This window comes from Nannospalax galili, unplaced genomic scaffold (assembly GCF_000622305.1).
Source record: "Nannospalax galili isolate Female #2095 unplaced genomic scaffold, S.galili_v1.0 scaffold960, whole genome shotgun sequence".
NCBI classification, from domain to species: Eukaryota; Metazoa; Chordata; class Mammalia; order Rodentia; family Spalacidae; genus Nannospalax; species Nannospalax galili.
The window spans coordinates 1049930-1062918 of record NW_008348313.1 but is presented as its reverse complement, the minus strand read 5'-3'; the positions used below and the strand labels follow the sequence as shown (position 1 = coordinate 1062918).

Genomic DNA, 12989 nt, shown 5'->3' with positions numbered 1-12989 from the left:
GCTTGGTCTACAGAGTGAGTTCCAGGCCAGCTGGGGCTACAAACACCACCCAACAACCCACACAAAAAAAAAAAAAAAAAAAAGAACAAAAAAAAAAAAAAAAAAAAACCAAAAAAAAAAAAAAAAAAAAAAAAAGATGTACTTTCTTTCCCTTCTGTATTTTCCCATCTTTGAAAGCAACGCATCACTGGTGCCTCGTACTCCTCAGACCTGTTTCTGTCCTTGCTGGCTCCAGAGGGTGACCCAGCTCGTGGCCCATATTTTATCCAAAGGGTCTCAACACAGCCTGGTCCTTACAGGGGCCTTGGTAACTGTGCAGAATGAACTAGGCCCTGTAAAGCTGTTAGCAGGCTGTGGCTTCTGGGTCAGTGTTCTGGACCCACGTGAGGGAGCCTGGCAACCTTCATGTGCCAACTTGACAAAAACTAGAGAAACCAAGGAGGGGGAACCACAACCGAGGAATTTCCGCATCAGACCGGCCTGTGGCCATGTCTGTGGGGCATTTTCTTGACTGCTAATTGATGTAGGAGGCCCAGCACACTGTAGGCAGTGCCATGCCTAGGCAGGTGGGCCTGGGCTGCACAAGAAGGGCTCTGAGCATGCCAGGGGAAGCTCAGGCCAGCAAGTAGTGCTCCTCTGTGGCCTCTGCTTTGGTTCCTGCCTCCAGGTTCCTGCCTTGAGCTTCTGTCCTGGCTTGATGATGGACTGTGACCTGTAAGCCATGATCCCTTTCCTCTCTCAAGTTGCTTCTGGTGACAATGTTTATCACAGAACCGAAAGCAAACCAGGATACCTCAGCAACATTTTCATACTGGTTGGAAGGGACTGGACTTTTGAGCCTTTTCCAGTGCTAGGGGCTTCGTCATTAGGGAACAGATCATCATTGGCAGCAGAGCTCTTGGGGTGGGCTGTGCCAGGCTTCTGGGCTGTTGTGGCATCCAACAAATGGCATGTCCCTCAAGCCTGAAAACTTCAATTCCCAGCAGCCCCTGTGGCAATTTCATATGGGCACAGGACTTTTTTGCCTCCATGGCTTGAGGGAGTTGTAGTTCTTTATTTGCTGCTACTCAAGCCTAATCTGCTCAGATCGTGGACACAGCTGTTCCTTAGAATACAGGTCCACTGTACTGAGGAAAAGAGATTCAGCCCTTCCATGGAAGATCCCAGGTCTAGCTACAGGGATGGGCAGGGCCTCTGGTCAGACAGAGGAAATGGAGGAGGCCTGTTTAGGGTTAACCAAGCTCCACTGGGAGGGGGAGATTCCTCCTGGCATTCAGGCCCAGAACAGCCAGAGCCTCCCACATCAGCCTGAGTCTGAGATGCCCTCCCCATCTTACCATGCAGTATGAAGAAGGTCTTAGGGTTAAACCTGTTGGGGTCCAGTCCATCCAGTTCCTCCCACACCTCCTTCAACTGGGCTTGGCTGCCCTGTGGAGAATGATGGGAGCTCATGAGCAAGGAGTCTGAAAGCCACAGTATCAAGTCAGATCTAACTCTGTATCCCCATCCAATAACCTTCATGGCGCCTCAAGTCAAAAAACTGCAATTCCCAGCAGGCCCATTGGGCAGCTTCATAGAAACAGGGGGACTTTTTGCCTCTAGGCTTCCTGGAAGTTGTAGTTCTGCACCTGCATTAGCCTTTTGGTTTGGATTTGGACACAATAGGGCATGCATGGGGGACCTTACAGGGACATTAACTTTGGGGTGCTCCCGATGCCTGCGCTGCTGCTCTTCCAGCTTCCTCTCAGCCTCCTTCCGCTGCTCTTCTCCCAGTGACTCCAAGTAACGGCGCCTCTCATGTTCCTTGAGCATCTCATAACGTTTGAACTCTTCATGATGCGCAGCATCAAACTGTGCAAGGTCACGGGTGGCCTGTGGAGAAGCCAGGGGGTCACCCATGTTCCTGTCGCTTAGTACCTGGCCCGCCCTCACCTTCTTGGCCTCCATGGCTGGTCCTGCTTGCAACACACCCTAAGCTATTTGCTGAAAGTGACATGCTTTTGCGACAGCAGCTTGGCTGTGAATCTTTCAAGTCCTCTACCAGCTCAGCATTTCAAGAACGAGTAGAGGGAGCTGGGAGTAGTGGCCCATGACAGGAAGCAGCATAGCTTGGGTCGCCAATAACATGAGGTCTCCTTGGGCACAATGGAGCACACCTGCAGTTCCAGGACTTGGGAGGCTGAGGGAGGAGGATGGCAAGTTCTAAGCCAGCCTGGGCTACATTCTAGACCTTGGCTCAAAACAAATCCTGTTAAGAAATGTATTTATACTGGCTTTAAAAATATATTATTTTTACTTTACATGTATGAGTGTGCTGCCTGCATGTATGTAAGTGCCCTCGTGTTGTACAATGCCCCAGAGGTCAGAAGAGAACATTGGATTCCCTTGGAATTGGAATTATGGACGGTTGTTAGCTGTCATGTAGGTGTTGGGAACTGAACCCCGGCCCTCTGCAAGAGCAGCCAGTGCTCTCCAGTGCCTATGCATGCTGTCTTAAGCTACTAAGCTTGGACTAACTGACGTAGCCACAATACAGCTGGTATGGCATGGCAACTTCAGAGTGGGCCTCTTGGCTAAGGTGGCTATGTGGCAAGGGACAACAGACCAGGCCAGAAGAGATCTTTACAACAGGAGGAAGTCTTCAGGCATCTAGTGTGTGAAGCCCAGGATTGCAGCTAAGTACCCCACAATGCAGAGAACAGACCCCATCACACAGTGCTCTCCTGCCCCAAGCATCCAGGGGTGGAGCTGTGAACCCCTGGCTGCAGAGAGTGGAGGGCAGAGGCAAGGGTTCCAAAGAGGAAGTTTCTGTGAGGATGGGAGCAAGACCAGGGAAGCATGAGATTGGAGAGGAGCAGTTTCTGGAATATCTAGAAACAAGTGATAAAAACATTTCTAAGGAGGCCAGGTGTGGTAGCACATGCCTTTACTCCCAGCACTTTGAGGCAGAGACTGGTGGCTCTGTGAGTTCCAGGCCAGTCTGGTCTACATAGCCAGCTGCAGTCGAGAGCTATAGAGTGAGACCCTTTCTCAACAGCACCCCCCAAAGAAAAAAATACTTCTAGGAGACTAAGATGGGTACCTCTGGCTTTTGCCTTGAAGCACAACCTGGGCTAGGCAAAGCCAGAAGTCCTGGATGAGAGGTAGGATCTGACCTGTGGTGCTGGGGAGCTACAGCAGGTCTACAAGCAGAGGAGGACCAGGGCAGGCAAACTTTCCCTAACACTGTCTCAGGCCATTCATCATACTTCTCAGATGCAGGCTGTGTGGGTTGTTAAGCCACTGCAGGAGAGGTGTGAAGTGAAACTCACTTACCACCTTACAGTGGGGAGGTATGAACCTAGTTTTCTATAGAATGGAAATCAGGTATGGGTGAAGGAAGTAGAAGTGTAGTGGGTTTCCATGACACCAGGCCTCAGCAAGGCATCTGTCTTCCGGTGTCACACCATTTCCTACTTCTTTTTTTTGGTCTTCTTGAGACAGGGTCTCCCTGTAGCCCCAGCTGGCCTGGAACTTACTATGTAGACCAGGCTGGCCTTGAACTCACAGAGGTCCACCTGCCTCTGCCTCGGAGTGCTGGCATTAAAGGCGTGAACCACCATGCCTGGCACCTTTTCCTATTTCTATTCTATTCTTGTGGAGAGAGGAAGGTTTTGCTATGTAGCCCTGGCTGGCCTTGAATTCCCAGTAACCTCCCTGTTTCGGTCTCCTGCGACAAGTGTGTGCCACCACTCCTGGCTGCCATCTGCTTCTATAAGCAAATCTCCCTCTGCACCTCACTTATGAGTTGACGTTTAGGGCAGGATGAATAGTCCAGGATCACTGCCTGATTCTAGATGCTAAATTCAATCACACAAAGTTTCTCTATTTATCTGGAACAGAGGTGTGTAGTAGGGATAGAACCTAGGACCTTGGACATGTCAGGCAAGTGCTCTACCACTGAGCCACACCTCAGCCCCTCACAGGAGGATCCTAGGCAGGTGCTCCACCACTGAGCCACACCCCAGCCCCTCACAGGAGGATCCTAGGCAGGTGCTCCACCACTGAGCCACACCCCAGCCCCTCACTGGGGGATTCTAGGCAGGGGCTCTACTGCTGTACCACACCTCCAGCCTCTTACAGGAGGATCAAGGAGGTGCTCTACCACTGAGCTGCGTCCCCAACCCCTGCAAACTCCATTTTGATGTGTTGGTGATACAATTGCTGGTCCTGGGGCTAGGACAGGGACATGCTGAGGAGGAGCACTGGGCCACCACAGGACATGATGAAATAACCTCTATCAAGTTATATGGGAAAGGATACAACTAGGTCTGAGGGAGCACAGCCTGTGCTGCCTAAACCTTGCTTTCCTATGAAAAGCAGGAGGGTGCTCAGAGTGGGACCAGCCCAGTGCATCACCGCTGTCTTTGAGAACAAGAAGCAGAGTCAACAGCTGGCATGTGGGACTCAGGTCCCTCCTCTGCTCCTTCGAAGCCCTCACCCCTCACCGCTCACCCCTGCCCCTTACTGTACCGTCTGGATCAGCAGTTCTAGGTCCCGAGCCTCAAATGTGTGCTGGTTCTGAGGGTCTAGGTGTTCAAACTGCTTCAGGAGGTTCAGGTGATCCATCTGCATATCTGGAGGATGGAAAGTCAAACAAAGCAACATGTATGACAGCCCCAACTCAGGGCAGGTGTGCAGAGAGGGAAGTCTCAGAGGATCAAGGGAATGGCCCACAGAGCCTGGGGCAATGCCAGAGGGCATCCTGGAGGAGGTGAACCTTCTACTGATCGGATGCTTGAAATACCCATAACCCTGACAACAGCCAACATGTCTACAGTGCGGAGTGTGTGATGAGCCCACATTAAGAATGATATCCTAGACCCATCACTGCAGCCTGGTGACATGGGTACCATGCTTAGCCCTGATTTACTGGGGGTTTTGTTGTTGCTTTTTATTTTTTTTTTTTGAGACAGGGTCTCCCTGTAGTCCCAGCTGACCTGAACTCACTATGTAGACCAGGCTGCTGTTGCTTTTAAGACTTTAAAAAAATATTTTCTAGAATGAAATAACTGTCTATAACTCCAGTTCCAGGGAAATCTGATGCTCTCTTCTGACCTCCATGGGCATTACACGTACAGGTACACTTATATACATGTAAACAAAACACTCATACACATAATGGCTATTAGCCACCATGTGGGTGCTGGGAATCAAACAAAGGTCCTCTGCAAGAGCAGCCAGTGCTCTTAACCACTGAGCCATCTCTCCAGTCCTTATTGTTTGAGACAGTCTCCCTGTAGCCACACCTGGCTTGGAACTCTCTATGTAGACCAGACTGGCCTTTGGCATCTGGCTTCTGACAGGTGGCACCATGTTCTTGAAGTTCATTCCCACTGTCCTGCACATCAGTTTCTCATTCATTTTTAGGGCTGCCTAATGTTCCACGGTGTGTGGATGGACCACATTTTACTCTCCCCAGCTGGTGGACATTCAGGTAATCGGTCCCTTTGGTCATCATGAGGTTTGCATTACTTCCTGGGTCGTTTTCCTCTGAGCACCAGGTATAAGAATGTGCCCCATGTAGGTGGACAAGCCCATCACCTCAGCTGCTTGGTAGGCTAAGGCAGATAGCCTGCAGGTCCCAGGCTGGCCTGGGGTGCAGAGTGAGTACAAGGCTAGCCTGGGCAACTTGGTGAGACCCTGTCTCAAAATAAAAAAGAGCTGCGGCAGAGCTCCTACCTAGAACCCACTATTGAGAGGCTGGTGGTATGGCTCAGCAGCAGAGGGCTTCTGTTTATTTTGTGTGTGTGTGCATATACACATGTGTGTGTGTCCATGTGTATGTCATGGTGTGTATGTGGAGGTCAGAGGACAACTTTGTGGAGTTGGCTCTCTTCTTCCACATGTGTGTTCTAGAGACAGAGCTCAGGTCATCAGGCTTAGGGCAAGCACTTTTACCCACTGACCCATCTCACCTGCCCTCATCACATTTCAATAAAGATATTTAAAAGAGGGCTGGAGAGATGGCTTAGCAATTAAGAGCACTGGCTGTTCTTCCAGAAGACCCAAATCCCAGAACTCACACAATGGCTAAGAACTGTCTGTAACTCCAGTTCCAATGCCCTCTTCTAACCCCCATGGGCACTGCATGACCCACGTACACTTACACACATGTAGGCAATACACACATACACATAAATAAAAATAATAAATATTTGTTAAAACAGGTATTTAAAAGAAAAAGTAGCCACCAGTAATGACCCACACCAGCACTGGGGAGATGGAGGCAGGAGGATCTGGAGTTAAAGGTTATCATCAGCTACATAGTGAGGCCCACTTGGCTACACAAGACCCTGTGTCAGAAAAGAAGCCATTCCCTGTCTCAAAATAAATAAATAAATAAATAAATAAATAAATAAATAAATAAAGTTAAGAGAGTAATGTCAGTGTGAATTGTGCCAGGAAGAAAACGCAAGCAACCTTCCACACATCTTCCAGGGAGCACCCCAACCCCAGCTGCCCAGTGCAAACCACCCAGGTACCAGCTGTCCACCCTTGCTCACTGGGCTCCTGCTCCGCATCCATCTTAGCCTTGAGCAGCATTCGCAGGCGTGACACCTCCTGTCGCTTGAGTTCATCCAGTTTGGTGCGGACATGATGGCTGACAAAGTCAAGCTCTCGGCTCAGCTTCCCGCTCTGCCAGGACAGAGATGGCGCTGGGAGGGAGTGTGCTCGGCAGCCCCACTCCACACCCTGTGGTTTCCAGCTTTTAGAAGCTCTGTGATACCATCTTCCCTGCTTGGGGCCGGCCCTTTGTTTCTGGGGCCCACAGGACCAGGGTGCAGCTTGAGCCTGACAGTGAGGCCCTACCTGCCTGAGGCCCCAGTTCTGGTCATACATCCAATTCAGCAGTGCTTAACTGGGAGTGTGCCCACACTCACAAGTCTGTTTCCTACCACAGGGCCTTTGCATATGCTCCCCACCCCTCAACCAATGCTACCTTTCAATATTCAGCATGGCTGGAATGTTCCTTGGAGAAGAGTCCCAGAATGCTAAGTGGGGGGCTTTCTCCTGACCATGCCTGTCATCTCCTGGACTCTGTTTCTCCACCAGAGCCCACCCTACCCTCTCCTGCTCAGGGCAACCCAGGGATCCCCAGTGTGTCTCAATTCCTCAGATGCCCTGCTAGATGCCCCACTTAGGGGGTGGAGAGCTGGCTCAGCGGTTAAAAGTACTGGTTACTCTTTCAGATGACCCAGGTTTGATTCCCAGCATCCACATAGTGGCTAACAACCATCAGCAACTCCAGTTCTAGGGGAATCTGACACCCTCTCTGACCTCTGTAGGCATTGCACAACATGGTGCACCTATCTACATACAAGCAATACACCCATACACATAAAATAAAAATAATAAAAAGGAGGAGGCTGAGCACTAGTGTTCATCTCTCAGCTTCCTGACTGTAGATGCGATGTGACCAGCTGCCTCACGCTCACTCCTTCCACCATGATGCCCACCCATCATGGAAGCATGCTCCAACTATGAACCAAGATAAACCCTTCACTCCTAAGTTGCTTTTGTCAAGTACTTTGTCCTGACAAGAAAAGTAGCTAAGGTGCCCATTGGACAGGGGCAGAGGAGGGTCAGCAGAACCAGGGCCACCTCTTTACAGAAGGGGAAACTGAGGCACAGCAAAGCCCTGTAGCTGGTAAGTGGTGGAACTGAGCCTGTACTGATGTATAACCCCATCTTTGGGGTTCTCCACACACCTTCCCAGCTGTGACCCTGAGGAATGCCCGCATCTCTGAGTTTCCCTTTTTGCCCCAAGTCTGGGCAGTGAGCAGGCCCTCCCCATAGCCTGTCCCCAGCCCACCTTGATGTCCTCAGCGTTGGCAGCCTGCAGCTTCTCTCGGAAGTGCCCATCTGTCTCCAGCACATTGATAACCTCCTGGAGGTATCTGTGGTAGTACAGGCCTGTGTCCTGAGGGACAAGGACAGACATAGCAGCCCCCACCTCACATTCTGTGAAGTTCTCTCCCTACCCCCAGGGATCATGGCCCAGCTTCCAAGGGGCAGCTGAGGGACCTCCCACACAGAGCAGGAGGTCTGCTTCCTGGGATAAGTGCTGAATTTCTAGACAACTTGTATTCCAAACCCAAGTGCTATGTCATCCCAGGGTAGCTCCTGACCCTCTGTCCCACAGTGTTGAGACCTTCAAGGGTTCTATGAAAGCCATTTGGGGGAGTGGAACCGGGAAGATGGCTCAGGCAATAAAGTGCTTCCTGAAAAAGCATGAGGACCTGAGTTCAATGCCCAGAACTCAAACACAGATAAAGCCAAGCCTTGGGGCTGAAGAGACGGCTCAGTGGTTAAGTGTGTTTGCTGCTCTTGCACAGGATCTATTTCAGTTCCCAGCACCCATGTCAGGTGACTAACAATCAGTGAGGACTGGTGTTAGGTGCTGGGAATCAAACCCAGATCCTCTGGAAGTCACAAGTGCTCTTAACCACTAAGCCATTTCTCCAGCCCCTATTATTATCATTATTGTTATTAATATTATTTGGTCTTTTTGACACAGGGTCTCCTGTAGCCCCAGCTGGCCTAGAACTTGCTATGTAGACCAGGCTGGCCTTGAGAGATCCACCTGCCTCTGCCTCTGCTGGAATTACAGGCATGTACCACCATGCCTGACAATTTTTCAAAAGATTTATTATTTTTTTCATTTTATGTGCATGAACGTTTTGTCTGCATGTATGTATGTGCAGTTTGTGTATGCCTGGTGTTAACACCTGGAGGCCTGAAGAAGGTGTTGGATCCCCTGGAAATGGAATAACAGATAGTTGTGAGCCTCAATGTGGGTACTAGGAGCTGAACCCAGGTCCTTAGCAAGAGGAGCAAGTGCTACTTGAGCCATCTCCCCAGCCCCCTTTTATTATTTTGAATTTTTGAAACAGGATCTCCCTATAGCCCCAGCTGGCCTGGAACTCACTATGTAATCAGGCTGGCCTTGAACTCACTATATACCTGCCTCCTCCTCAACAGTGCTGGGTTTAAAGGCGTGGATCACTGGGTGCCTGGCCCAAGCTCTAGCTTTTATCTTTCTGTTCCAGGTCCCTCAGCCTTTTGCTTTAGCTCTCTGCCTTGGGATAAGGATTTATCTTTTTTCCTCCTCTTCCAGGCTCAGTCCCTTAGGAATAAACAAGGGACAAGGACTGTGCTTTTTTTTTATACAATATTCTTTTTCCATGTACCTCTAAGGTTCATGGTAACAGGGTGGGATCGGAGCAGTGGCTGTTCTTGCAGAGGACCCAGGGCTTCGGTTCCCAGTGCCCACGTGGTGGCTAACAATCATATGTAACTTCAGTTCCAGAGGATTTAATGGCCTCTTCTGACCTCCATGGGCACTGCACGACACAGACATACATACATTCGTGCAATATACTCATAAAAATAAATTTAAAAACTTTAAATTATTACATTGTGTGTGTGTGTGTGTGTGTGTGTGTGTGTGCGTGTGTGTACGCGCACATGTGGAGGTTAGAGGACACCTTGCAGGGATTAGTTCTCTCTTCCACCATGTGAGTCCCAGGGATTGAACTCGGGTCATCACACTTGGCAGTGAGCACCCACCAAGCCAAATAACTTGACCCCACTCTGCCTTTAGTGAGCAGCTTTGTAGGCCAAGATGGCATGCCTTAGGGGGTGATGGACCTGAAACTTTTAAGATCAGGCCCCAATTTCTTCTGAAGGGAAAAGGCTACCGAACACAGTGCTCTCAGGACCCCATCATGTAGAAAACGGCATTTGCAGTGCTTCTTACTCTGAGGAAAAGCATCTTGGTCAACAGCCCTTAGCCTACCTCCTTGTTTTGAACAATAACTCTCAGATCTCACTAGCAAAAAGAATAGGCTGGGTTAAAAGTTTACTCCTGGTAGCCGGGCGTGGTGGCACTCACCTTTAATGCCAGCACTCGGGAGGCAGAGGCAGGCAGATCTCTGTGAGTTCAAGGCCAGCCTGGTCTACATAGTAAGTTCCAGGACAGCTGGGGCTACAGGGAGACCCTGTCTCAAAAAGACCAAAAAAAAAAAATAAAATAAAAAATAAAAAAATAAATAGATAAAAGTTTACTCCTGGGCTAAAAGTTAAAAGTTTACTATGTTCAAGTAAGCCTGAGTAAAGTCAAACATCCTGCTTTGCAAACAGCCCTTAGCTGGCACTAGCTAAAAGCTATATGGCCTGTTTCTTGTCTAATTTAAAATTTTGTATGTAACTGCCAAACCACATGTGACTGCCAGTTCCTTGTATTCTATAAAAACCTGCTGAATTTTTCAATAAACTTGACTTGTTGCAAGAGACTCTAAATCCTTCTATACCCCATTTCAGCTAAGTAGCTGGACTGACTGACTCAACACCCATCTTCCAAAGAATTTCAGGGTTTCAACTCCTGATACTGCCATGTTAGGTAGTTAAGCAGGTATTAATTGTCTTGGAAGTCATGGAGGATATTACATCATCAAATTTTGTCCCTCTGTAACTTTTTTTTGGGGGGGGGTCTTTTTTTTTGAGACAGGGTCTCCCTGTAGCTCCAGCTGTCCTGGAACTATGTAGACCAGGCTGGCCTTGAACTCACAGAGATCCTCCTGTCTCTGCCTCCTGAGTGCTGGGATTAAAGGCATGTGCCACCACGCCTGGCCCTCTGTAAGTTTTTTGTTTTTCTTTTTGGTTTTTTGAGACAGGGTTTCACTGTGTAGCCCTGGTTGGCCTGGAACTCACTATGTAGATGAGGTTGGCCTGGAACTCGCTGTGTAGACAAGGCTGGCCTCAAACTCACAGATCTGCCTGCCCCTGCCTCCCAAGTGCTGGGGTTAAAGAAGTGCATCACTGGGCTGGAGAGATGGCTCCGCGGTTAAGAGGACTGACTGCTCTTGCAGAGAACCCAGGTTCAATTCCCAGCACCCACATGGTGGCTACAAACTGCCCCTAACTCCAGTTCCAGGGAAATCCGAAACCCTCTTCTGACTTCCATGGCATTGCACACATAAAATAAAAATAATAAATAAAATATTTAAAAAAAAAAAAAAAGAAGTGCATCACTATGAGGGCCAGGTGAGGTGGCGCACTCCTTTAATCCCAGTACTTGGGAGGCAGAGGCAGGTGGATCTCTGTGAGTTCAAGGCCAGCGGCTGGGGCTACAGGTAGACCCTGTTTCAAAAAGACCAAAAATAATAATAATAAAAAAATAAAATACCACATGAAAGAAAGGAGAGTAAAGGTAATCAGGGCTTACCCGATTGAGACCCATTAAAGGAAAGGCACTTCCTCACATCAAAAGAATATAAACTAATCCTGGGCTGGAGAAATGGCCCAAAGGTTAAGAGCACTGGTTGTTCTTGTGGAGGACCCTGGTTCGATTCCCAGCACCACATAGCAGCTAACAACCAACCATAACTCCAGTTCCAGGGGGAATCCAACACCCACTTCTGACCTCTGTAGATATGGCACAACATGGGTGCACAGTACCTTCATACACATAAATAAAAATTTTTTAAAAATTAAAAAAAGGATTTCACACAGAATAAGGATTTCACTTGCTTATCTAATCAGACCACAAAATCAGGGACTTGGACCTTTAAAGTTGCAACCCTAAGAGCAAAGGTTTCATAGACATGTTGGAATGAGGAAGTCAGAAGTTTGTGTCATTTTGTAATTTAAAGTACACTTCCCATGACCTGTATGAAGCAAGAATACAACAGCTAGTTAGCTTCAGACTGCCTCTAGCACTACTGGGAAATGTAGCTTTCCTTTTGGTTTGTTTTCTAGATTCCTGGTTAAGTAAGGTTTTAAAAGAACAGATAGCTTTAGGAGAAGGAAATGAAACAGATTTTCATTTTAAATCTGACTTGATTCCCAAATCTTAGAAGCAAGGATCTCCAGGTTTGAGTACTGTTTGTTTGTTTTACTAAGTTGCTCCTGAAAAGGAAGGAAGGTAAACCACAAGTTGGATAGGGGATCCGTGGAGTTTGCACCAGGCCCCTGGGACGGCAGGCATGGCATCACTGCACGCGTCAGGAGCACAGTGCTGCACTCACCGGGCTCTCAGTGGCAGGGCTAGCTTCCTGCTGGGGCACCGCGCGGTCCAGCGGCACAGCCAGGGCACAGAGGATCAGCAGCGGTGGCAGGGTAAGGCACAGGACTGTGCGGGGCGCAGAGGGAGGCATGGTGACTGCTCTGTGCGGAGAGAGGGAGGATGGGCTTTTGCTGTTGTTTACAGAGACAGGCGTGATGTAGCCCAGGCTGGCCTTGAATTCCTGATCCTCCTGCTTCCCCTTCCCAAGTACTAGGATTGCAAAGACCACTCCCAGCAAACGTGTTCTCCCTCAGGGTCATCCCCACTTGCAAAAATGAAGACCCCAGGGCTGGAGAGATGGCTCTTAACAGAGGTTAAGAGCACTGGCTGCTCTTGCAGGGGACCTGGGTTCGATTCCCAGCACCCACATGGCAGCTAACAACCCGTCCATAACTCCAGTTCCAGGGGATCTGACGCCCTCTTCTGACCTACGTGGGCACTGCACGACATGGGTACACTTACACACATGCAGGCAATGCACTCGTACACATATAAAAAACATAATAAATAAAACATTTTTTAAAATGAAGACTCCAAGCGTCTCCTCGCATGAGACCCAGAGGCCAGGCCTCCAGTTCGCCTTTCCTGGAGCTCGGTCAGCAGACCCTCAAACTAGGTCACCCCGAGAACACCCTCCCCCGCACCCCCGCAGCTTCCCCTTTGGCTCAATGCAGCACCCGGGGCTCCGGCCCTTGGCCCCAACCTCCCCGGCATCGCCAGCTCTCCTACCGCAGAGGGCGTTTTCTCTGGCTGGGACCTTCACTGCCTTTCTGAAGATTTCCCTCCTAAGCCACGCCCACTTCCCACCCGCTCCTTGAACACTTATTGGTCCACGCTGGTTCCTGTCGCTTCCGCACCCGCCTCGTAACCCCGCCCCTTT

General features: G+C 49.4%; 1 protein-coding gene across 1 annotated transcript in view; it reads right to left on the bottom strand.

Moving 5' to 3' along the window:
- The window catches only part of Nucb1 (nucleobindin 1), a 21864-nt gene extending 8905 nt beyond the window's left edge, over window positions 1–12959 (bottom strand). Inside the window, exons 1-7 of the mRNA XM_008845016.3 lie at window positions 12839–12959; window positions 12072–12210; window positions 7856–7963; window positions 6546–6678; window positions 4513–4616; window positions 1687–1872; window positions 1338–1428 (exon numbers count right to left, since the gene is read on the bottom strand). Coding sequence (XP_008843238.1) covers window positions 1338–1428; window positions 1687–1872; window positions 4513–4616; window positions 6546–6678; window positions 7856–7963; window positions 12072–12200 — 751 coding nt within the window. The 5' untranslated portion in view covers window positions 12201–12210; window positions 12839–12959. The remainder of the gene's footprint in view (window positions 1–1337; window positions 1429–1686; window positions 1873–4512; window positions 4617–6545; window positions 6679–7855; window positions 7964–12071; window positions 12211–12838) is intronic.
- Between the last annotated feature and the right edge of the window lie 30 nt (window positions 12960–12989).